This window comes from Rhodnius prolixus, unplaced genomic scaffold, assembly GCF_049639745.1.
Source record: "Rhodnius prolixus isolate KJV_2025 unplaced genomic scaffold, Rpr scaffold_23, whole genome shotgun sequence".
NCBI lineage: Eukaryota > Metazoa > Arthropoda > Insecta > Hemiptera > Reduviidae > Rhodnius > Rhodnius prolixus.
Genome location: NW_027411627.1, coordinates 1,216,016 through 1,242,631, shown reverse-complemented (window position 1 = coordinate 1,242,631; position 26,616 = coordinate 1,216,016). Strand labels below are relative to the sequence as shown.

The following is a 26,616-nucleotide window of genomic DNA, read 5'->3' as shown; positions in this document are numbered from 1 at the left end:
GTATTAAATTAGGCGTAACTTCAACTTAATTAAAATTAACTTGTTGAAAAATTATAATATTTTGCGATATATGTACGTTGTAAGAACTAAAACTGTCTATCAAAAAGTCTCAAATTCTTGCTGCAGAATGTACATTTATATATGCCACTATTCCTTAAAAATTCGAATATTTTTACAATTCTGCTTGTTCCGCAGCCTTTCTAAATTTAAGAGAATGATGTAAAAAAATAAAATAAATTAATTTAAGATATTTTCAATCGGTCAAAAGTTGATAAATCACCTAGTAAATTTGCCAATCGAAACGTGAAAAATTGTTTTGAAATAAATATATCTTGTTTATAACTAGTATTTTTTTTCGTTTCATTATTTACTTATTCATACTTCTGGCAAGAAAAGGAATTGTGATCGTGTTGATCTTCCATTTTGAATTTTGAAAAATAACTGTTCAAGTCCGAAAAAGTGAATTTTTCAATTTTTTTTGTGTGTTTATGAGGCCAGCACAACTAAAAATGGAAAATTTTGGAAAGTTCAAATTTGATAATGACTGAAATTGGCCATATTCTAGCTTCCTTTTGGACTAATGAATCAATCATCAAAAACCATAAACAACACTCAACTTAACAAATTGTGATTGATTTAATGATTGTAAAAAAAAAAAAAAATGAATTTACTTAGAACAAAATTAATAAAAAAAGTGGCTATACGCTTTCAATGTTTAAATTTCGATTGTGTATAACTAACGATTTATTAATCGAACGATTCTTGATCGATCGTTTCATAGTATAAGTATGTAGGCTAGCATTCATTGAGTTTAACTGCAGATTATTATTGCAAGCGCTCAGTCGGTCGCTGCAGGCAGCCAAAACCAGTAACTTTGTGTCTGTCAGTTGTCTGATCTATTTAGGTTTCTATCCTCCGAGCCCTCTTTTTTTTTTCTATTAAATTAAAAGGTTATTGCAGTCACATTATTTTGTCTACAATTCACAAAACTATTTTGAAGTTGAATTCCATCAAAAAGGTAAATCGTATTGTAATTATTAATTCCTGTTACATGATTTTTTTTTTTTAACATGAAGTATATTACATTTGACTTAATTATTGTTTCCTGGATGAGTGTTACGGTTTTAGGCCTTAATATATTTTAAATATTACTTTTAGAAAATTTGTCTTATAGTTAATAGTTGCAACAACAGGTAGTCACAATATATATACATTTTTTTAAATGTCATTGGCTCCTTTAATGGAATCAAACGTTGAAGACGTTTTTATTAAAAGGCATTTATGGATGACCCACATTTGTGACTGGCTCAATTGGGAGACCTTCATATTTTATTCACCGCTTAATAAATTGATAGATTACTTAACAAAAGTGGTCCCTTTAGTTGTGCTATTTTGAATCTTATATTGTGAAAATCGGCGGAGTCCAGATCTTTAAGACTTTCCTTAAGGATTTCAGGTAGGATGAATCCTTTCTTTTTTGCTCCTTGTGTCTCACTAGAGTTTTGTTTGCATTATATTTATGTATTTCTAATTTTTTTTTCATGACTATTATACGAAGGTAATGGAGTGGTTAAGCTGTGACCTTTGTTTCCTTTTAAATTGGTTAAAAAAAAAATTCTGTGAATTGAATTTTATACAATTTAGATAAAATCGACTAAAACTAAATATATTTTTCACGGTTCATAGTTCATCAATAATAGTATGCCCGCATGTTTATATGATTTTGCCAATAGCAACCTGATATCACATGATAACTTGTAATTTTGTTTGCGTATGTAGAATATATTTATTAAGTGTAACGTTACTTTCTTATCGTAAATTTACAATTTGTTGAGTTATGTAATGTCCCTGTATAATTTTAGCAATAGTAAAAGAAAGCTAAAACAAGAATATTTAATATCTAGAGGCAGAGATAGAATTGGGAGCTTGTCAAATTTAATATATATACATTTTTTCCGATAATGTTTGCTTTGTAGTCTCTCTCTTAGTCCCAAAAAGCAGTTTTTGGAGAATGGTGCGCTTGCCATGTACGTATGTACGTATACTATCGCTGAAAAACAGAAAGTCTCTTGAAGATGAAACCTTTTGCAGGGTATATACCCAGAGATACCCTCTGAAATTTAACGACTAAAATTCTTTGTACGGAAGTAGCACCTTACTGAAGAGGCTTCTCACTTTTTTGAGATTTCCTAAAAAATAGTCCCTCGATTTCTGGTTTTGGCGGTCAGATAGAGTGGAGGTACATGAATCAACGATGTCGGTTTAATGGATGTAAGCAAATACTAAAGCCAACAATTAATACAAAAAATTCTCTTTTTTTTTTGTAGGAAATTGCCCTATCTGTGGTACCAAGTTTTAAAAAAACTTCTTTAACATTCATATTCCAAATCTTAGTTGCCATTTCTATCTTATAAAATGTTTCGCATGTGCCGTTTGCCCTTTTGACTCCTTTAGAAAAGTTAAGTCACGATATATTTTAACATATTATTTTGAATTTTTTTTTCTGATATGACCTTAATATTTAACAATTTTCCAAATACTATTGTTGAATAATAAATAACAACTTGTGTTAAATTATAAATCTGTTTTTTTTTTTCTTGATTTCTCTTAGGCCTCGTTAAAATGAAGAATTGTGCAGATTTTAGGTTTTGAGTTTTTACCAAACATATCCGTTGTGATGTCCCCAGATTCGGGAAGTGTTTTTTTGTTCAGGTCCCTAAAAAATAGCAGCGAACTACCGGAAGTAGCGATAACCTGATTGTTTTCCCTTTGTTTAAACTCAGGTACACTGGTTGCACACATGTAGTTCTACATTTATTTCAAACATTTTTCTAGAAAAATTTTAGGTAATACTATGAGGGGAATATTGGTACGCTTTTCAAAGAATTTTTTGAGTGTTGTGATGCTACAATTTATACAATATTAAACGAAGGTTAAATATATTTCTTAAAACCAATTTTTAAGAAAATTCTTAATGAACTTGTATCTGTTTTTACCTCTATTACAAATAAGATTGGTAATTCAGTTTTTTCGTAATAAGAGCAAAAGTGTAGGTTGACAAACGATTGCTGTTATTTGGAGAATTGTTAGTGAAAGTGTTTGTGTGATTTGCCTAATGAAAGTATGGGAAACAACCTAGAGTACCTAGAATATAACGACGAATAATACAAAACATTTATTCCAGGCTTAAAACTATACGTCACTATTTTCTGTACGTTTATGAAACAGTGTTGCAAGGTTTATTTAGTAATGTGGGAATAATGAATTTTTTTTTTTTTCCGAAATCACAGGTTCATTTTACTTATTTTCTTATTATTGTTGATATTCTATTTCTTACTTTTAGATTTTATATTCTGCTTACTCAGCACGCTGAAGCAGGAATTTTGGTTGTTCGAGCATGTTTACGGTTTTAAGTTTTCATCGGGAATACAAATTTTGAGGCAAGCCCAGTGATCACTAAAATGTGATTTTTGCAAGAATTGTGGGTTATTCTGTAATTTAGAAACGAAAAATAGGAGAACATTAAAACTGATATTTGATTGTAGTAGATGTTACCATAACATTTTGGTCTACCGGGATGATCTTTGTCGAAACGGTTCTTTGAAGTTTATGACATGGGTTTTAAAACTATTATTTTAAGAAGACTCGAAAGGGCTCTTCTAGAAGGGTATTTAGGCCTCTAATTTGCCATTTCTGTATAATGTACATTCTAGATCTTCATATTCTTAAGAACAATTAAATAAGTTAAATTTAAAACCTAAATTTTCGAGTTAGAAGGACCTCTTCGACCGGAAAACTAACTCCACTAATCCTTTTTCAATTTTTCTAAGTTTTTTTGAAAATCGCCTTCACGGTTTTCTCTGAACTTCATATAATTCCACACTCTGTAGATCTAGAACTTTTGTTGGGGACAGTTCTCGAGAAAAAAATTTGTTATTTAGGGCAGTTTGGCTGAGGGAACAGTGGTAGGCTTCCCATTAGTGAATAAATGTTCCTAAAAATTAGTCAGGTTTTGAAGTTCAGAGTGAAGAAAATCGATGAGTAGTTGTTGGGATTCTAGTAACAGATAGTCCTGTTAATCTAGCACAGATTTTTTTTTTTCTTTCTCTCGTTATTTGTGGTAGTATCGATATCTTTTGATATCGATCAAAGATATGCGTTTTGTGGAGCCTTGACTCCAAAAAGTTGATAATGTTCTAGATGTGTGAACACAGAAAACTCAGGAAGCTTAAGCTCCTTTTCAGTTAGGGTACCCCCCCTCCCCCACCGAGAATAGAAAATAAGCGATCATAATTTCTCAGCAGGAGAAGCACATTTTTAAGAAAATTCGCTTTTTTTAAGATTCTCTTGAAAATGGCTGCTATGTTATTGTGACAACTTCGCTTACTCATTGCACTGCCTTCTTATAAAAATCTTTTTTTGGAACAAATCTTGACACAAATACTCTTCCAATAAATTGACATTTTCTGTTTCACGTCCTCCGGATGCACCTAGTCGAAATTTCCGATTTTAACTTTGCACTATTTCTGTTAAGCTGTGACCTGACCACCAATCCAATGGAGTTAAATTCATGCTTGCCCTTCTTAATAGTAAATCTTCAAAATTAATAATTTGTTTTCTTAATTTAAATACGCATTTATTATCTTGGTTGTTTATGTTGATATTACATTTTGCATATCAGTGGAATAACGCCCCTATTTCTGCAGTCAGTGTACGTAACACGAGCTAGTCTGACGCTAGTACAGACACAAATTAGGACCGGTAGAGGGGATGCCCAAGTCGACTCGTTACAGCCTTGGTGCGAGTTTGTACCAGGCTCTGCACTTCAGGATCTACTATTGCGTCTATCCTTACCTTATAATTCCCCACTAGCCCTCTTTTTTTTTTGTTAAATTTTATACAGTTTTGTAAATGTGTGTACATTTTTCTTGACCTTTATTTCAGACAGAAGTCAGCCGTTTAAAAGGATTCTTTTAATCCTGTTGTAACAATGTTTTGCCTATTTTTCCACATTGTTTTAAATGTTCTCTTATTATTTTTATTGCTAATAAGTGGAGATATCGCGAACGGTGTCAAATTCTCAGTATTGAGTTATCGCTGGGAATACCCGGTTTGAGCTACTATTTGAGTCAGAAAATATGGTATCGGCGTGTGTGGGCCGAGGCACCTTCATCTCATCTGATTTGTTATCATTTTTAGTAAAGTTAAAATCGCTGTTACTTGGAATTCGAATTCCTTCAATTGCAGTGGGTGGTGCTTCATCTTTTAAGGAACGAGCGCCTCGGTTTCGAGCTGTTAGGCACGGGCGGCAAAACTAAAATGCATTATTATTAAGATGTGGTACTGGGTTCGATTCTGAGCCTTAAGATTCATTAAATGGTATGGAAAGAAATTTTTATTCATTTGCCTGTCGCTACTGTCCAAGATATCTGAGCGCGGTAGTTGGGCGTACAGCAGTTATCAAATAGCGAGCAGTCCTTAATTTAACTTCCTGCTCATTATAATCTTAACAAGGAAGAACCATTTTACTGATTATAAGTTATATTCTTCTCATAGACTGTTATGGTGTTTAGACAAGGCTTGGGAAATTATATGTAGAAACAGAGGGAGAAAACTGCAGCATGAGGAAGCAGTTTTAGAGGGGAACGGAGGGATTTAAGGTTATTTGGCGGCAGAGTGGGTTAGGATGAGAGTCTGAAATGTGGACCAGATCTCACATGCAGTTATGGATAAAGTATTGTGAAAAATTTCTCGCAAAGGTAAATAATCGATTCAAGTGTATTTTGAAAAGTCAGTGGCTTTATCTGAGAAGTGACCTGAGCCATCTAGAGTGACTTTATACAAAGACAGAACAAGCATAGAGTAACATCAGCCGGATGACCATTCTGTAGAAGAGGAATTCATTTTATACAATGTTCTTCCAGTAATGTGTGAGAGTAACGGGAAAAGCAACCCTGAGTTCACTTTGTCCTGACATAGATGGAGGTCACTTTATCTAGTTTTACGCCGAAGTACTTGTCTTGACTAATTCAGATTGGATATTTAATTGGGTGCCATTATTTGAGTCGCTGAAGTTTTGAACAAAATCTGTTTTTTTTTTTTTACCGGAAATGGCACTTTACTCAAGTAATTTAGATTGTTTCTAAAACGACGTCAATTTTTTGTTTTATTGTCTGTTGAAAGTTTCTAATTCTTGTTACTTTTTTTTAAAACAAAGTTATTACCGAAATGCCAACTTGATGAATATCATTGACATGTGCAACAACTTTACCAGCTGAGTAACTTGGGGGTTTTCACTTTCCTGTTGCGTGCTATTTTTTATGCTGTTCTTTAATTTTGAACAGGAATGCCACGCTGCTCTGAAATTTATCGTTTTGCCATAGTTAAGTTTTATAATATTAGACAGCTTTTAGTAAACATTCTATGTTTGAATTAAAATGCAAGTGGCCTCCATGAGTACTGCAGTAGAGAAAGTAAAGGACCCCGTATTTCCGTTATCGCATGTTATTAGAAACAAGGTTTGGCAACACTCAAGAATTATGCCATAACGGAAGTTATGCTGTTCATTAAGGGTGTACATTGTTGTTTTGCTCGTTGAGTGTTGTACCAATCACATTCATTGATAAGAAACTGTTGTGAAAAAAACCGGTTTAATTAACATTTTAATGAGCTTCCGAATTTTTATTTATTTGAATTTTAACTATTTTATGATCACCATTTTTTGTATTTAATATCAACATCACCCAGAGCTTTGCACTGCCGGTTTCCGGACATTGTTCTCTCGTTACAGACAATACTGTCCATCTAGCTCCTAGGAAAAGGCTCCAGACAGTCCCTGAAGCTAATCTTAAACTCTGTTTTTCCTTATGATGTGCACATAATTGTACTCAATGCTGCAACGCTAGGTCGCAATGCATGAATTCCTCCACCAATTTTGATATGAGGCTGTGACAAATCTTCATGATGATCAATAACTACCAACAAGTTTTGAAACCTCTGCATTTGTGGTATCCAGTCACAAAATTCGTATTTACCTGTTATTGCTCGCTTATTGTCAGTAAGTTCCATGACTTTTGCCATGATTTTCTTTGCCTCCACTTACAATATGTCGCAACTCAACCGTAACTAACTAACTCGCCCGTACAGCTGCATTCATTGTTATCTAATTTTGCTATTTAAAAATTAAAACTAATAAAACACAAACTGTAGACCAACAATACTATAGATACGCTCTTATAATTCCTCAGTTTTACAAAAAAAAAAAAAAAATTATAAACATTTTCGTCAACATATTGTACGTAGAATCAGGATATTGAAACCATTTCCAGTAGAAATATATCTTTCTTATTAGTTATGAAGAGTAGACAATTCTCAGTAACTACACTAATGGGAAGATAACAGTAAATTTCCTGTCAACTGGTCTGGCGGTCTCGTGTCCGAGAGAAGATAAAACAGTGAACAGACACTCTCCTGTTGCAGTTACCACTCGACTAATTTACACTGGACTTGTGTCAGCTAATCGCCACAGCTAATTTCGCTTGTTCCTCGAAAGATCCTTTGATCTTTAACTGCAAACAAACAAATGATTAACGAAAGGAAGTCGTTAGAACAATTTTTGAGAAATTTAAAATATTTACGCCGGAAGACATACGAGCATCAAAACAGAATTTCATATTTTAGCTTTCAGCAGTTGTCCCTTTTTGAGATATTGCACTTTGGTGGGAAATCATGGCCAGAACTGACATGAAAAGAAGTTGGTCCAATTCAAGTACAGCTGATGTTAGTGAATGTGGGGGTTAAGATAACCTCTTAGAAGCAGCTTACGTGGAAACAGAAGAAGAAATAACTTGAATTTTTAAACAACTAATTATAATGAAAAGAATTATTTAAAACTTTTATGATGCTAAAAATCGAAGAATGGGTTATGCATTAGATTGAGTTGAATTTAGACAAATTCATTTTACTCAAGCAGCAATCCCCCTCGGATGTTCCTGGTGAGACTTGGACAGTTAAACTATCGTAATGCGTCCATTTTGCTGGGTGTAAGAGAAAGAGATTCCACTAAATCGATTCCCTAGAATATCTTGCGGCACTTTGACGCCATCTTTTCCATAAAATAAATAACCCTATAAAAATATTTTTATTTCCAGTGATTCTGGATGATGAGTTCTACGTAATGGACTCTTACACTGGAGATAATTGATTATCTTACGTCACATCTGCCTTTTTTTTTCTTCCACTGACCTTCATCAGCAGTTATTTTGTTATATTCAATTCTCAATTCAATTTATTGGAGAGTGAGATTAACAAAAATAATCTATTAGTATTTATTACTAGTCCATAGAATTTGTATCGTTGACACTCTCTGTTATTTCTTGGTACAATTTTTACGTCATGAAATTCTCCGAACTTCGACGGCTGGATACGTTTGCTCAAGTGACACCTACATTATGTCAAGAACTGTTGCTGATCTAGGAAAACTGTAATTAAAGACAAGTTTTCTTTCTCTTGCTATACCTAATAGAAAATATTGAATCGTGTCAGATTTTTGTCAGAAAAAAAAACCTTTTTGAGGTCCCCTGAATCCAAAAAACAGGTTTTAAAAATTGTCTTGAGTGTGTCAGAGGCTGTCGTGGTAACGATTTACATCAGGCATATCTTATTGTAGTAATTATTAGATATAAACAAATTTACTAAAGGAGCTCTTTAGAATGAATAATTTTAGCTACATTTGTGCAGAGTCTCCTCCGCATTGATGAAAAGAAAGAAATGATAATTCCAACTTCCTGTCGTACACAATTAGTGTGGTGGGGATGGCGATGAATTTACTGGACTGAGATGAAAACGAAAGTAAGAGTTGTGTGTGATGTGAATTCAAAATAGTCCGAATAAACAATTGATGGGCCACTAATTGTAAGTTTTGCCGAGTTCAAACTTTCACTGACTGCGCTTCAAGCAAAGGAAGGCTTCAGCTGACTATTCTAATGTTCGAAGGCATACATACTGGCGGAAGTGCAAGTGAGAAAAAGAAGAAAAGTTTCTAGCTCTTCTTTCTCAGTTTACAAGTCAGTGTCCGTATATCGTAATTCTCGAACGGAAGTGTAAACACTTTTTCCGTTTCCACGGGTAAGGGAAGATATTGCGCTCGTCTGAGAGTTTCTAATTAAGAATTCACTTGAGAAAATGAAGTTTCGGGAGCCCTTGTGTCCAAAAATCTAATTTTTGAAAATGATCAATATTCGGACAGAATATCTATCTGCAAAACAAAAAAATCGCGAACAGCTGAAACTTTTCTGCTGAAACGTCTTCCTCAGTTTTTTTCTATATTTTGTTGAAAACCGTTACATGCGCTTTCTTTTTCTATACTTTAAACATCGTATATAAATTGCTTTAACCGATAATTCAAAAATAACTGCAATCCTTCGAAAATGTGCCCATTACTGCACTAATTTTGTGAAAGTAGTTCTAAAATTCAGCTAAACGTTTTAGCTGATTTATGAACTATTTGATTTTCAGTAAGTGAGAGTCCAGTTTTGCGCACTATCGATGTTCTAAAAATTATAAATAAATTTATTACATTTAGTTTAAATAAAATCCAATTTTCAATTTAATATTAAAGGTTAGCAATACGATGTTGTATAAATTTTTTGGCTCCCTGTTTCGTGACCTAGCGAAATAGACATTCTAGGGTCACGTCTTATCACTGTAATTACTGTTAAGAAGGTTGTAAATTTGTTGCTATAATTGCGAGTTTCATGCACATTCCTCAACAATTAGCATTACCTTAATTGATTGGAGTTTTTCTAAATAATCCGTTTGTATGTATGGACAGATATTCACGTAGAAATATATAACTTTATTTTTCTTGGAAGATTGTTTGGGTATCTTGGGGGGGAGGTATAAGTGCCTCTAAAGTGCTAGTTTAGTATAATATAGGTTTTACAAATGAAGTATTGAAAAGGAGCGAAAATACGTTGATGAAATTAGAAGTTTGGAGAAAAAGTATGAGTTGGAACCTTGACATTTTTAAGAGAAAGTGGTAGAGGTCAAATTAGATATTTATTCTTTTTGCTCAGTGCACCAGGATAGCCTAGAGACAGTGTTCTCTCGTTACACTCTAGCTGGGCTGCAGACATCCAACAGGACTCGATCTCTGCAGCTGGAGTCTATGCTAAACCACCGAGGTATTAGGATGCCGAAATATTAGTTTAAATAAATATTTAAACATTTTAAATATCAGTAGGAGAAAAAAAAAACATATTTTCCTTAAAAAAATTATGAAGTAATCCGTAAATATATTTCATAAATATAAATTCTTGTTTTTTGCAAAATGTTATCTCACTTAAAAATGATCTCACTAAGAAAGACCAAGCTAATAAAAATGGCACGCTAAATTCTCTTTAACTAGTAGTTGTAGATAACATTTTAGAATGTAACAATTATGTATGCAGTGCTGAATGCAGTTTGCATAACCCTTGTACAGATTGTCACGTTTCCACAATGGTAAATGTCAAGAATGTCCATGTCGAGATGTTTTACTATTTAGTAATTGATCACTTTAAACGATCTTTTCAAAAATTCCTGCCAGAGAGTTACTTGAACAAAACAAAATCTCATGTTCTGTTACTTATACTATTCTCAAGGTTCTAATTCACAGATTGACTGTGAATTTTAAACATTTGATTCACATTGAATTTTTAACAATACTATACAATTTGGAATCGTTCATTTCACTGAAATGTATCTACACAGGATAGGCCTTCTTAAAAAGAAAAGTACTCACGAGATAGTCCATCAAAAGAATCTACAACAAAAAGGATACTAAAGGAAATCTGTTCACTACTTTTCCAGAAATGCCCTTTATCTAATTTTCTTAGGGAAATCCTTCAAATAAATCCCTGTTCCCTGTTCAAAGAGATTAAATAAAATAGCAGGAGCCATTTTCCGGGAATTCTCAAAATACTGGAAAAACAATGCTGCAAAGGGTACTTTTGGACTACCAATTTATCTCATATTTGTAAATTTTATTTAATAAGACATTCTTATTATTATTAATAAAGTTAGTATAATATGAGGTGATGCCTTTTAGAGGGAAGCCTACCATTTCTCTCTCCCTTAATGGAATTTTTCTAGTAAAAAGGGATCAAATAAAAGTTATACGAGCCTACCTTGGCTTTCCTGCGATGTACCATTTAACTTTCTCATTTCTTATATAAATATTTCAAATGGTTGTTTCACAAAATCGTTTTTTCTCTGCTCCCTTTAATTCTATTTATCTTATTTTGATATTAGTTTATCGGATGCTTCGGCTACCATCAGCGATCTTCAGCTTTTGTAAAATTTTGTTTGTTTTTTTATCGGATATTTCCACTATTTTATTATTTATATTTTTTCTTTTTATTTTAAATTTTTCTATTATTCAAAGGAATCAGGGTTTGTTTACATGAACAACCATATTAATTAAAAAACTAACCTAAAAAGAATGAATCAGAAATATAACAAAAGGAAGGTAACCAAAACTGCAAGTTTGAGAAAAATCGATTTAACGAGGAAATGTTATTGATTTTTCCAGTTTTTACGAGATTTTTATTCAAAAATGGTTCCAATAATTTTTCTTTAACTTCCTTCTTGTTACGAAATATTTTCCCGGAAATTTACAGAAATGAAAACCTTGAGAATATTAGCCAGAAAAAGTCGTATGGGAAGTCATAACAGATTTTTTTTCCCCCTGTTCAAGGGGGCCCTCAAGCCAGTAAATTGTTTTAATGTACAAATGTCAAATTTGTTTTCTGGACAAATTTTATCGCCGCTTGTTTTGGACCAATATTTACTAAATTATTCAGTATGATGGGAAAAACCCTATAATACTTGACATGAACATAATTACTAATAAAAACTGGTAGATAACGATCGGATTATTGTTGGCTTTCCTTAGATACTTCGTTGCCAGTGAGTCCTAATTTTATTGTTGTGTTGCTGTTTGTAAGATGTGTACTAGATTTGACTGAAATTAAAAAGATATGATTTGTTTTTTCTTTAATAAAAGATCTGGCACAACCAGTTTGCCCTGATCTACCAAAAGAGTGCAGCACTGGTACAGCTCATTAGTATGTTAATTGCAATGTTTATTATTTTTGCTGTTCATGTTGATAATTACAGTTATTTCGTTCGTTATCTCAGATGGCCACCCTCTGCCTCTCATATTCACCTATCTCAATATAAAATTATAATTAAGTTTTTCTATTGACAAAATTACAAATTTACTGACCACGATCCTATTTACTGTGTTGTAATCCATCCCACTGCCAGTCCAGTTTGGTGGGCTCATCATATATGTACTCGTAAACCTAGAATATTCTTTACATGTAACCCACAACGTAATCAGATTTCTGTAACATATATCTTCAGCGTGATGTAGCTCAACCATCTTTCCAAGGGATCTAAGAGTATTATAACATTGACAACCATGCGGCTGTGCAAGACGTAACTTCCTATTTAAGCTCCCTGGCTGAGACTACTTCAATTATTTTACTTTTTAAGAAAATGTTTTTGTTACTTTTTTGTAACATTTTTTTTCCAAATTCAGTTTTAAAAAAGCAAACTTTTAGCAACAATCATAACAATATGATTACAATCGACAAAAGTACTAAGTTTTCATGGGCACCGGAATATACATACTATATACATCAGTTACTATAAAACTACATTTCTTCAACTAATAATTGATAGTTGCGCAAACTTCAACAATTTGTGGAAGAATAATCTCAGCTAATGAAACAAAAAAGCTGAGATATATTTCTATTCGCTGCTTCTTTTTAAAGTTAAATTAATAAAATTGGGTAAATAAATAAGAAACCCCAGAAACTTTGTGCCAGATTCAACATCACAAATTGATTGTAGCTTCATTCCTGCTCTTAAGCATACAAAATTATTTGTTTTATTGTTTGTTTCAGATTGTGATACGCTTACCATGCGAAACTCTAATCTACTGAAGTGGGCACAAAGTAAACAAAATGATAAAGGTTGGTAGTAATGAGGGTAAAAGCTAAATGAAACTACTTTGAAAAACTTATAGGTTATAAGGTACTTGCATGAAGCTCTAATGAGGTCTATCTGATTGTACATTAGATGTACGGCTGATCTTTAATAGTCCTTAAATAGTGGTGGAGTTATAAGAAAATCTGGCAGGTGTTTGTGGAGCTCCCAAGCGAGTTGAGCTTTACATTGCTGTGGATGAGTTTGATGGATTGCCATCAATCCTGAGATGCTACTCCGATCTGACCAGGGTGATATTGTGTCTCTTTCCAAACCGCTTTCTATTACGAGGACTTATTTCTACTTTATACGAGTCCATGCATTTTAAAGTCAGACAGAAACTATCAATAATACGGTACGGTATGGTCAGGTTCTTTGGGTTGAACAGATCAGGCTTATTTGTGGCCGAGTTCTATCAGGAAACTTTGTTAGGAATTCCTCCCATTTGTACCGGGCATTTGAAGCATTACAGAATCAAGCATGTTCCTTACAAGGTCCTTCTCCTGAAAGAGTGACTGAGACGTTTGTATGTTTATAATTGTCGCAGCATTCTTGAAGGGTTTAGTGGATTATGGGTGGGTTAACCTAGAGTGGTACCTGATAATTACTCTAATTATCTAGATTGTTAAGAGGATAAAATATTCAGCTAATCCGGAAGGTTATTGAGAAAATGATGAAGTAGTAATTGCGAATTTCCTAAAGGGTTTTCCTCATTTTTCTCGAAAACAGCTCCTGCAAAGTGCTACGCAAGTTGTACACAATTATAGATCTGGTAAATATAGATCTGCAATTTAATGACCTAAAATTAGAATAGGACAGTTCTATGGAGGGGAAGCATGGCCGAAGGGATGAATTCCTGGTGCATTTCCTTTTTTTTGCTTTAGTCTAGTTCTAACTTTAAAGGAAATTGTATGAGTTTTAGTGAGGGAAGTTGTGAGAGTCCCGTGCCCCATATTTTATATCACATGATTAAGACAAATTCTAAGTTTAAGTAAATTATTAACTAAAATTCTAAGATAATTGGGTAGTTACACCAAATTGTTCTTGTTTCTGGTTTTCTTAGCTCTATTTGAAATTTGTGTTGTTGCTAGGCAACCGAAATTGGATACACCCTCCAGACGCGCTGCAGAAAGGCCACATAGCATATCTAGTCAAGGTAAGGCGCTCCTAACGTAACGCCGAGATGAAAAATTTGTTCTTATTTTTTAATAATTTTAATTTCTTACAGTTTATGGGCAACACGGAAGTTGATCAACCAAAAGGTATTGATGTAGTCAAAGAGGGGATAAGAAAATTGAAATTTAATCAACAATTGAAAAAAGCTGAGGGTTCCAAGATACCAAAAGTTGAACTTACAATTAGCATTGATGGTGTTGCAATACAAGAACCAAAGACTAAGGTAAATTCAATGTTCACATCAGTTTGATTATTTTTACTTTTTTAATTTCATGCCCTAATAGCAATTGTGTTTATTGCTTTTTTTTTCGTTTCCAAATAAACAGAGAATCATGCATCAATACCCGCTGCATCGGATCTCCTACTGCGCCGATGATAAAGGAGAGAAGAAATTTTTCTCGTTCATTGCCAAGGATTGTCCGGACTCAGAGAGACACATGTGTTTTGTGTTCGTCAGTGACAAACTTGCCGAAGAGATCACCCTGACGATTGGCCAAGCCTTCGATCTCGCTTATAAGTAAGTGTCTGCTTTATTTATTTGTAAGGAACATTTCCTTTAAGGATGGTGTAATCTGAACCTTACCGTTCTATTTTATTTACCCGCATCGTGACTTCCTGAGACAATATGACTCCGTCAAACCTCCTGGGTTTTATGTCTTTCTCTCTTCCACTTCTTGTGAAAGCTTCCTTCTCTCAATCTCAACCAATAAAGTCTTTTATAGATTGAAGAATGTTGCTGTTTACTTCCAGCTTATTCCTAACCCCCACCTTCTTGTGGGTGTTCCTATTCTTCAAGCTTCTCTAAATCGTCTCTAAGTATATATACACCTAGAGACGACTCTAGAGACTTAAAGCAAACCATTTTTTACTTCCTTCTATCCATCTCCCGTCTCAACTACCTCTGTTCTCTTCTATGAATCCCCAGATATTTAAAGTCAGCTGTCATCTTCGACTCACCATTCTCTCCATCTTCCGCCAAATATGGTCCTTACTATAATACTTTATTACTGTTATTATTATTTTGTATGGTATTAGTTTAATTAATCCATTGCTTTTTTTGGAATAGGAGGTTTGTTGAAACGTCCGGTAAAGATTTGGAAGTACAGAGGAGAGTGATGTTACTGCAGCAGAGAGTCAAACAGTTGGAAAATGAATCCTCAGCTCTCAGGCAAAGACTCAGTGATGTGCTGAATGGTCAGGCCAGCGTAAGTATGCAGTCTGTGTAACAACTACAACCAGCTGAACTATTGCAAAATTTAGTTGTTTTTCAGTTGAGTTTGCATATATCATCTTGTGTTAGGTTTGCCTAACTTGGATTGAAATTTGATTAGATCATAAGAGTTCTTATGAGTTTGTTCTTAAGTAGCCGGAACTGGCTACTTCCCCTTCTTTCTTTAGAATCCACATCCGTTTTATTGACGATCCTATCCCCTTGTTAGAAACATTTAGGCACTTCCCACTAGAGTTTTCTTGGCTCCACCCTAATGTTTTACGTTCCTCAATAATCAAGAGGTTCTAATAATTAAAACAATTTTAGCAAGTCGCAGTAAACAAACTTGTTTATGAAAAACAAGCTAGGTAATCAATAAAAATATACAATCTGATCTGTGATTTTATTTGTTTACCAGGATATTGAAGGTTACATGAGAAGAAACAAGATTACAAATATGTTAGTTGTTTCTGAAACAAACGATAACCTCTCTGATAGTATTTCTACCACTTCCTCCAATGGTATTCTTAACAATAATGAATCATCAAATGGTTAGTACCTTTTTTTCATGTAAGATTAACATTTAATTTAAAATTTTATTATTATTATTATTATTATTAAGCACTGAAGTTATTTTTTGTAGTTTCTATTTATTCTAGTTATATATCCATTCTATGTAATTAGGAACAAATGGTACCACACCGGCCAGTATAATTATGTTAAAGGATGATCCCATGATGAAGGTTTGGGCATTTCTGACGATTGCCTACACTTTGCTCTCAATACTATGCTTCATTACTGGTCTAGAACATACTTGCACTTCTTCGTATTGTAGACCCATTGCAGTTTATCTTAGCTTATTCCTTCCATTACCCATTAATACTGGACTGTTAACATACAAGTATTGAAGGGTGGATAACCTGGGATGCTGACAGCAGACACTCCAAAGACAGTATCGTTGCCAATCATTGATGTTAGCGGCAGTGTCATCGTTACTATCGAGTGGATAATTTATTGTAGAGAGTATTTGTAGAATTGGAATTTATAGTTTCTTCTATTAAAGACACAACTAAGAGGCGCATCGAAAGCGTTAAAGAATATGACAATATGGATGATGATGATAATATATGACGCTGAGGGAAATTGCTCTCTATCTTCTTTGAATAAACCGGTGGTGAAACATGCACGAACAGAACGTCTAATTGCGTAAAAGAAGAAATGTTCTTCAAGATGAATTCAGTTTATAGTAACGTTGTAATTGTCAAGTCTTTGTAAAGTTTTATCTTAAATTTATGCAGTTACCACCAGATTCTGCGTAAGATTATTTTTTCTAATTCTGTGGGATTTATAATGGAGTCTTAACTTTAGAAGTAATTTCACTTTATTTTCCTCAATATTTAATTGAAAAACACTTCAACACGTGGAACCCCATGGGTTTTACAATTTATTTAGAGTTTCGTGAATAGAGAACTGAATTTTCAAGGAAAAGCTATTACTTATTTTGCGATAGAAGGAAATTATGTGGATGAGTTCATGCTTGATATTTATATTTATTATTTATTTCTTTTTGTTAAAGAAAAAGTTAATTCGTATTAGAAAGTTCCAGTTTGTAATTTTTTGATTTTATTGTTTACATTTGCAGGTTTGTTGTTGAACCTTAATGAGAACAGTACGACAGTTCCGTGTCCTTCTACACTTCCACCAGTTCCTCCAAGATCTTTTGAAAAGAACGCATTTATCAGGTCTCTAGTTATCTAATTGCAAAAATTATGTTATAGGAAATATATTCGTTTTATAGATCTTCAACTAATGTAATTTATTTAAACAGTGATGTACCTGCGGTTGGTACAAAATTGGAAGGACTGCTGTTAGATGAATTGGATGACGATTTCAATCCACGTGCGTACGAAACGCAAGCAAATAATGTACAAAAAAGTCAGCAGAATTTATTATTGAACAATAATGGGCCACCTCCGTTATGTGAGTTAACCTAATTTAATAGCGGCTTATTAATTTTATTTATTCAATACAAAAACAGCGCTAATTATTGCTGCTTATTTAATGGATGGACTGGAGAAAATATTTACAAACATTAGATTTAAATATTTAAAAATTTAATTAATATTTTAATTTTAATTAATAATGAGTTTTTTAGAACTCAGAAAAATCAAGTATTCATACATTGCACTAATTCAGAGTTTCGGTTTTCAACGGTAATTTCCGTTTTAAGATTCGCTGAGACTAAAAAAGTGTTTTTTAAGAAAATGGTTTGTGTATTTGAACCTTATCTTGAAAAACGAATACTATTATATATAGAGTTCAGAGAAAACATTCTTAAGCGTAAATAACCCTGCTGAGTGGATTTTTCACTTTTTTAAATTTTAATTTATAATCTTTTCTATTTCCAAACATTAATTTATAACAGCAACAATTAGTTTGTCCGGAACTGTAAATTGAGAGAAAATAACTAAATTTGATCCTAATTTTGTCTTGCAGTAGCACCACCTCCAAAGACAAGTACAAGAAAACTAACGGCTGGCATGTCCATGAATAATTCGCAGCCAACATCCACTGAAGTAGATCCGTTTGGAATGGGTGACTTTGGAAACGCTCCTCTTGATATAGAAAACGCTATCGGGATAATAGATAAGAAAATACTCGAAATGAAGGTACGTAAAAACTAGCAGGTTGATGCATGCTGCGCCTCTCTTGCAAAAGTAAAAGGAATGGAACGGTTTAAAAAAAAGGCCATAAACTTCCGTACATCTGTTCGGTGTGATGGTCCTTCTTCAGATCACGTCTTTAATTACTTCGAAATAGAATCATTTTTAGGATAATCATAATTGTTTTCCAAGAAAATGACACCATGAAAGTAATATGACTTTATGATCTTTGAATAGTTGCTTGACGCGTTGTAGTATTTGTGTAGAAGTAATGCTTGCATTTTATAGATGTACATATTGTATTGTATTGCCAGATCGTAAGCGATAATACCTTGGATTTTCAGTTTATTTGATTGCTGATAATAAAAGATAATAAAAACAACTTACGAAAATAATGGTGCATGCAACTATTCTGGTTTAGCGAACTCTCAGGAATTCTAGTTCAAGGTGCCGAGAACGCACTCTCAAAGAATAAGTTGCTGACTAACACGGGCTTAGGAGGGCCTTGTTCAGAAAGCTGCCTGGTTACCACATGTTGGACGATACTTCCTCTTCTGAAAGAAGGGATAATGTTACGTTTGACAATAGGAAGTTATTCGTGTATGCCGGACCCGCTCTTCTTAGGGTTTCCTGGAGTATTAAGAATTTACTATTTGGAATGGAAGGGAATAATTGAATGAATCTGGGCTCCCGTTCGCCGCCTCTAAAGCCAACATGTTCGATTTGTTTATATGATTGCCAGAAATGTAGTGATTGCCTTTACGATAGATTTTGTTTTGTATTTACAGGATGGGTTCAGTCGTGGCCTGTCATTTGGAAATGAAGATTTTTCTATTGAAAGTTTAGATCCATTAAGGAAATAATGTATTTCAGGGAACACTGTCTTTCCAAGAAGGAAGTCCTTTCTCTTTATTAATCCAGTGATAATGAAAGTATTCTTCTTTATCCAGTAAAATATCCAAATTTAACGATATATATATTTTTTTAGATAAATAATTTTTACTTTGTGTGTGTGTGTAAATTGATAGACAAAACAAATTCTCATTATGCTGTATAATATCAAAAAATACTTCATTCTCCCTAAAAAATGTATCACTTTGGCTGTTTTTATATAAATATAATCTTCGTATTTATATATATATATTTTCTTTTTTTGTACATACTTTATGATTGAAATTTATACAAAGAAAAATGTACTGATATTAGTTTATATAATGATCTGGCGATTTGTGTTTTAGACATTACGTTGAAATAAGTTTTTATTAGGGACCATTTTTATGTACAGAATGGATTAATTCTTCATTCCAAGCTTTATCACTTCCTAAAACTATTATTGTTAATACTATTCTGTACATTGTACAGATAGTTCTGTCAATTTATGTATCGATAATTGGAGATTTTATGTATGTAAATATTGATTAACAAAGAGTGAATTTATACATCTATATATATCGATTTTTGGTAATTTATATATAAAACAAATTTAAAAAATAAAATAATAAATCATTTATATAATTTGATTATATTAAATATTAAAAACAACTTTAGATGAATTATAAAAATAAAAAAAGAAAGGAAAATTAAAACAGCAAATACTGAATGTGAATTCAGTTTACAACAAAAATTCTAGATTTTTTTTTAATTTTTCTTATTTTATTTGATAATCATGAATGTTTTACCATCCTCTGCCCTCATCCGATAAGATAAGGAGGTTCCTGCAGGTACTGTGTGCGGAGGATATACTGAGGACGGTTCTTTATCGGATACCATCTAAATCATTCTAACAATACTAACGCATTCAAAACCAAAAGAGGCAAGTCCATGCGCTAAAATAATTAAAGAGTTAGTAAAAGTAGGAAGAAAAGCTATATTTTAATCGTCATTCTCGGATTATAGAGTTTAATTTTATACTATTTACTTTCTCAAAAACTACGTTTAATGCGAAAAATTTCTTCTACTAACAATACAATGGTTTTCTCTTACCAGAATAAGAGAAATATAGCGGTTTAGAAAATTAATTATCAACAAAAATGCAAGTTCATAAGCCGCCTCCAAATAAAATTAAAAATGTTTTGATATTTTGTTTACAACAAAGCAGGTGAAAGGGCAACACAAGTCGATTAGCGTGTTAATCTTTAACTTTTTTTACCAATCAGCTGATGACTCGGGCCATTTTTGATTAAGAGAAATTCTAAATGACATTAAAGCAAAATGTTATTACACAACATTGCTGTTTTTTTCTTTGAAAGTACTTATATAATTTTGGAGATTATTAGCTCTTCGGCCACAACCATGTTTACAACCCTAAAATTATAAATCTTCATCAGCTCTATTATTAACATAATTTTATGTACAACTAACATTCACATTTACGATAAATCAACCATATACCCTTACTTTCACATTCTTACATTCATTCTGTACGCTATTTGAGTTGATAAATAAAACTGATTTAGAAAATTCTATTATTGTAGGGATCTTTCGAGCTCTATTTTACATAAATACTCTACGCAGCGCATGATTATTCAGCAACTGGCATCTTATTCAGCTTTGTGGTACCCTCCTTGTCAAAAAACAATGCCTTATGGTTCACTAATCTAAAAAAAAAAAAACCTTTATCACTCATATTACACAATAAGTACCAGTCCCCCAAAATTGTCTTCTTTAAACGAGAAAAGCTAACTCTATAAAGTACTCTGGACATTGATAGCTCCCGTTCATCTGTAGCCCTTCTCGTCAATTCTTGGACCGCCTTCTTGATTCCTCCTAAAACCATAACATGAGCTTTAACTCAAACAAATCAAACTATATTTCCGCTGTTTTTAATAGCATACGCTAATTCTATTATTACTGCTTGAATATGATTAATACCAGACAGATTACCCATACTATCAATTGCGAAGTTACTTTGGATAGCGGGGATATTGACCGCACGACGCTGAATGTCCATCTAGCCCTTTGCCTTCTTCAAATAAGGGATGTTAAGTCAGAAAATATGTTATAGTATTCTGCTGTAGGAAAACCCTTTTTGGAGGACATTGGTAGCAGCGTCAAGCGTCTACCAAACCAAAAATGACTATTGAGAAACGCTTGTGACAAGGAGAGGTTTTTCCTGTTAAAAATGCTGGCAGTCTTTGCAATAAGCCTCTTCACTTCACCGTGGGGGGGTTGATTAACCTGGAGTTTGCCGGCTTTGCAAATTATCGTTGAGCTCTGGTATTTTAAGACCAGAGATGATCATGCTTAAAAAACGAATGGTGGGGAGAACCTCGTAAAGAGAGCAGGCTGTATCCACTAGACTTCACTTATATATGGTGTGGTATAATTAGTATATCTGGTTACAGCGCTTTGGGTTAGGGATTCACTCAGTTTTCTATTATGATAATATTGGATAGTAGACCTTTATGAGTAGCTTCTGGAAAGAAATCACAATAGATTCCGGAGGAAGATGTGATCCTGGTTTATTTGCACTAGCCTCTTAGATTTAGCTTTTGTGAAAGGATTTAACGTTAACAAAGTGAACTTGATATAATCCATAAGTTGACATAAAAAGAGATTTACTGACTGAAGATCCCATCGGTAGTATAGTGATATGTGCCTAAATATGTGGGTGATATTTGTTTTTCTTCATCTTTATAAGAAAATAAATTTCAAAGGTAAGGTAACCCTAGCAGAGTTAAACATAATAAATTATTATATAGTGTATTTTTTTTTTTTTTTATACTACCAATGTAATTTACAATTCAAAATATATAAAAGTTAAAAAGAAAATGTAAGACTGATGTTTTCTGTATTCAGAGCTAAAATTGCATAATTCTTCTAATCATCGGTAAGTGCTAAATGAGGAAAAACATTTTTTTTTTTATGGGCTAAAAAGTTAAAGATGAGTATAGGGAAAACAAATTTCATAAGATAATTATAAACCGCTTGTTGGCTTTGTGAGACAAGAATGTCAAAATGCTTATTTACAGGAAGAATAAAAATGCTTATTTAGTAGTAAAAAAGATTATTAGGGCCTGTCCGGGATTTGAACCCGGGACCTCTCGCACCCGAAGCGAGAATCATACCCCTAGACCAACAGGCCAAGTTGTTTTGTCAGTGTAAACAATACGTTTGATTAATTCAGGAAGATTACGATTTACAATAATTGTATATTACTTAAAATTATTATTTAATTCAGTGAGTCTGATTAGTTAAAATTTAAAGAGAAAACGAAATAAACAAATAGCTATGAGTAAATTATTGTCTTGATTATACATCTTGAAATAACTCAAATGTCGCGTCATATTTCTTAAATATCTAACCTATCCAGTTTTACCTTCAATGATAACAAAGTTGTTGATTTTCCTTGAGTAGAAAAATAGTGTTGCTAGTTTTAATATTGTTTACACTTTTAAGGAATTTTTTTTATTTATAAATGGATTCTTAGCCAAATTCATTTAACTTTTTCATCAATTTTAACAAGTGTTCGCGAATTAAAAGAAAAACGAACTAGTCTTAGTTTTGCAATTTGTAATTTAGACGAAAAATGCTCAAAGTCCATCTTCTATCTTTTTATTAACGGGTGAATAACTTGACGAGTTTTAATATATAAAAAAGGCCAAAAAAAATGACTTAAAATGGACAATCCGATAACTTGGCTTGTGTCAGATTTGAACTATGTTAACTAATGCATTATTTAGCAGACTTTCAAAACTTGGTGAGTAGCATTACTTTTTGAACTTGTATGAGTACTCCTTATTTCAGCGTGTTTTTAATTTTTATTTTGTTAAATTAAGGTACTGGTCATACAGTCTTTGCGAGGTTCGTTAGCACTGAGAAATTTAATTTTCAAAAAGTGCTGTTATTGAAAAAACGAACCAGATATGAGTTGGAGAAGCTACAATTCCCAGGCATTAGTGACAAACAACTGGAATGTATTATTAGGAAAAGAGGATCAGATTTTGATACACTTTTTACCACGCATAAGTTTCAAAAAGCGTTTACCAAAGGTCTTATAGAAAAATTTAAAAGTGTTGCTGGTGAAGTGGAAGTGGTTGACAGGTGAAAATGTCGCTATGTATATATATATAAATTTAAAGTTCATAAAGTTCACAGTCACAGCTGTTTGTGCTATCTAAGTCTGAGAAGTCATACATTTTGTTTAAAAATTCAGAGAACAGCTTGACAGCAATCATTTCCTCTGCAGCCGGTTAGAGTGCTTGCTTGTGCCTTTCATAATTTTCATTGTTTCTTTCGTGTTAAAAAAATATATACATATATGATTAAAATTTCGTGGCTAATACCTTTTAACTAAATAAAGAATCTAAACGATGTGTAGGTTAATGGTTTGTGAGACATGTGGTCTACAGATACCATTCTCTAGATCCAGGCGAGCGAGACACTTGTGATTGGCCCAAATTTTTGCTTTTAATTGTACAATATTTAATTTATTACTTCACGAATGTAAATGGTTAAAAGGCCCTGCATGCTCTAAACGATAGCCTTGCCAATTCTTTAAAATCCGGAGGTTGTACATTTTATTTTTATTTAAGGCACATCAACATTGGTACCCGGAGCTTTTTCCATTGCACTGCCGACCTCTAGATAGTGCTCTCTTGTTACAAACACCATCGATCACCGGAGAATGAGGTGTAAGAAGCACCTAGTTAGAGAAAATTTAAGGGCCAGCAGCTGTTCGAACCCGGGATCTCCGCGTGGGAAACCAATTCGCTAACCTCATAGCTAATCCCTTCCCAGGATGAATTTTTTTAATTAGAATAAGTAATGGGATGCTCTCATGTTTGCTAGGATCTTCAAAGTGGTGGCAAATATTCCTTGCACCCGAATGACTCGATGACTTAAGATACCGAGATGTCAAATATAGCTGTGTATAGAGGTTTTTTATAAATCTTAAAAATTTGACTTTTTATTAAATGCTTACAGAACTGCATATTGTAGAGAATTGGTAGAATGGGCTGATTTGGTTGTGACTTCGGGAGGAGATGGTACATTCCTTTTGGGGGCGAGTGAGGTAACATCCAGAGAGAAGCCGATTATCGGTTTCAACAATGATCCAGACCGGTCTTCCGGCCGACTTTGTCTCAGTGAGAAATATTCACGCGATCCATCAATTGCCATCCAAAAATTATTGAAGGTTATTTTTCAGTTTTCATTTATTTATTCAGTTATTAGTTTTGATAGATGAGATAATAATTTCCTTGTGATTTCAGAATGAATTTCACTGGTTATACAGGACAAGAATTGAAGTACAGCTCACAGGCACAAGAGCAGCTGAAAGTTGCGTGGAGTTAGATCAATGGCCCCAACCAATGTGAGTAAGTTTCAAAGAAAAAGCCAACGAAACTGAAATGAATTGTACATATTATTGAAATTAATAAAAGTAAAATATTGAAAGTAGTGAAATTTTTTTTTCTTTCTTCAGATAAAAAAAAATTTATGAGCTTTTAGTCTGAACTTTTTTTAATTTTAATTGTAGTTTTATTTTATTTTTTTTTTTGTAATCGCAAATCCTCTGGATTTCTTTGAGGAAGATCAAGAAGTGTAGGGTTGGCATTATATCGTGAAGCATTTTAAGATAAAAATCCAAATAAAATTTTCTGCCAATTTAATAATCTAAAGGGATGTTGCCAGTAATAAAGTGTTTCTTATAGGTCACCAGGTGCTGTAAGGCCAGCTAATTGTAATGATCTTAATGTAGATACACAAGTCGTGCCGTATCTTGCTTTGAATGAGGTTAGTCAATTTTCTATATCCTACCTATTTTTTATCTAGTTAAGTATGGAAAGAAGATGTAAGAGAAGGGTTAACTCAGTGATTAGAGCGGAGATTCCGGGTTTCGAGCTCAGGTGCTCAAGGGTGATGTACATAAGACAGATTGACTGATTGTCAGATCAAGGAATATCATTCTGAATGACTGTGTAATATTCATGACTAACGATTAGCGTTAACGGAGTTTTTGATATTTTGAAATCTAAGCTGCGATAATAGTGAGCTTGGAAACTTGAGGAGTAACTTATTGAGGTGAAACTCTTTTAATTTTGAAGAAGTAGCAGTAGGTATAGATTGCATGAAACCAACTTCTGAACATGTGAAAAAAAAAGAAGAAAAAACCTGAACACAATTATACGCCCAATTTCCGGTATAATTAATACAGAACTTATCATTACAGAGGGTTTTTGTAGAGAATGATTCAGTAAATTTTGTGTTTCATCTAACATATTTCCTGTTTTATCCAAACTGTGGTCTAGTATCGTAATTAATTGTTTATTTAATGAAATAATAAATTGCTCAGGTATTTGCTGGTGAGTGTCTAGCATCCCAAGTGTCGTATCTAGAGATGGATGTTCCAGGAAATGTGAGAACTAAAGTGAAGTGTTCCGGTGTATGCGTGTCCACAGGAACCGGCTCCACCAGCTGGCACATGTCCATAAATAGATTGAGTTTAGCCAAGGTGCATCGTATATTGGAAATCGCTAAAGTTGAAAAGTCTCCAGCCGAGGTTTTTGATATTACAACAACTTTCAACGATTCATTACAATTTTCTCCAGGTAAATTTTTGTATTTTGAATATTAATGAGAAATAACGCTAGAAATAATAGCAGTCGAAGCGCCAATTAATTTTATATTAGCTTAATTGCCTTGCAAGATTTTGTACAAGTTATATTTGTGCATTTCATTTATTTTTTTTTTTAATTTTTGAAGATGATCCTCGACTTTTCTACAACCTGAGAGATCTGATATGTGGCGGAGTTTGGCCAGATCCGCCAAGCATACCATCGGATGCGTTTACACCTTGTCTGACAGTTATTTCTAAATGTTATGCAGCCAATTTAGTCATAGATGGTACAAGGGCGTACCCATTTAATGATGGTACTATAGCTTACATGTATAGTAAACCCGAGAACATGTTAAAAACAGTCGCACTCTTGTAATGTATTAGCTATTTTTATTACTGTATTGTGATTATCGTTTCTTTTATAAAAAAAGATCATTAAAATATAGATTAATTTGTATTGTACTTTCAGTAATTAAGAAAGAAAAAAAGGTTTTCTTTATTATTATTAAAAAAATCTTGTAATCTTAAAAAATGTTTGTTTTGTCTACGCCAAGAATTTTCTGTTTAATAACCCTATTCTGATTGTTTTGAAGGTATATATCTATGTTCGAAAAATAATATCTCTTTCGTTAAAACAAAAAAGTATAGAGATATGTCCATCTGAGTTTTGGAGAGCGTATAAAAAAAAATGGACGATAACTAATTATTTCTCAATTTCAAAAAAAAAAAAAAAAAAAAAAATGGTAATAGAATTCAGAAATGTTAACACTGCACTATATTATATGAAAAAACAAAATCCCGAATTCCAAAGTTAATCCTGTTAACAGTTTATTTATGTGAAGTAGACTAAATAATTTAAATCTAGACTGAGCAAAACTAGAGCATTATAGTTTAGTTTATAAATCTCCAAAAAGGTGCAGTTGGAATCATAGAGTGGCAACTTTATACCAGGACAACCCTGGCCTTGATTGTAG

The 26,616-nt window shown here is 33.0% G+C and overlaps 2 protein-coding genes, 1 long non-coding RNA gene and 1 other non-coding gene across 5 annotated transcripts; 2 read left to right on the top strand and 2 right to left on the bottom strand.

Annotated features, from left to right (window-relative positions):
• Nucleotides 1-787: 787 nt before the first annotated feature.
• On the top strand, nt 788-19,599 carry ced-6 (PTB domain-containing adapter protein ced-6). 2 transcript variants are annotated; one of them, XM_074139293.1, is made up of 11 exons: nt 788-1,018; nt 12,954-13,022; nt 14,127-14,191; nt 14,264-14,434; nt 14,538-14,728; nt 15,278-15,416; nt 15,840-15,972; nt 17,064-17,163; nt 17,250-17,401; nt 17,918-18,090; nt 18,873-19,599. In XM_074139293.1, exons 2-11 carry the CDS (start codon nt 12,971-12,973, stop codon nt 18,945-18,947), a joined length of 1,251 nt encoding a protein of 416 aa, XP_073995394.1. In that variant the 5' UTR covers nt 788-1,018; nt 12,954-12,970; the 3' UTR covers nt 18,948-19,599. The 2 variants fall into 2 exon arrangements, with proteins under 2 accessions (XP_073995394.1, XP_073995393.1); XM_074139292.1 differs by lacking the exon at nt 788-1,018 and adding an exon at nt 10,154-10,184.
• Nucleotides 7,217-11,499, bottom strand: LOC141459819 (uncharacterized). The gene is made up of 2 exons (XR_012461629.1): nt 11,169-11,499; nt 7,217-7,568 (listed from the first exon to the last, which is right to left on the bottom strand). It is a non-coding gene; the product is annotated as an uncharacterized lncRNA (long non-coding RNA).
• A 2,497-nt stretch (nt 19,600-22,096) lies between the features above and the next one.
• TRNAP-CGG (transfer RNA proline (anticodon CGG)) lies at nt 22,097-22,168 on the bottom strand. Its single transcript has one exon. It is a non-coding gene; the product is annotated as a tRNA-Pro (tRNA).
• A 104-nt stretch (nt 22,169-22,272) lies between these two features.
• Nadk2 (NAD kinase 2, mitochondrial) lies at nt 22,273-26,189 on the top strand. Its single transcript, XM_074139294.1, has 7 exons — nt 22,273-22,783; nt 22,863-23,127; nt 24,010-24,220; nt 24,297-24,397; nt 24,738-24,819; nt 25,379-25,634; nt 25,789-26,189. The coding sequence occupies exons 1-7, from the start codon at nt 22,744-22,746 to the stop codon at nt 26,016-26,018; spliced, it is 1,185 nt and encodes a 394-aa protein (XP_073995395.1). The 5' UTR covers nt 22,273-22,743; the 3' UTR covers nt 26,019-26,189.
• The last annotated feature ends 427 nt before the right edge of the window (nt 26,190-26,616 follow it).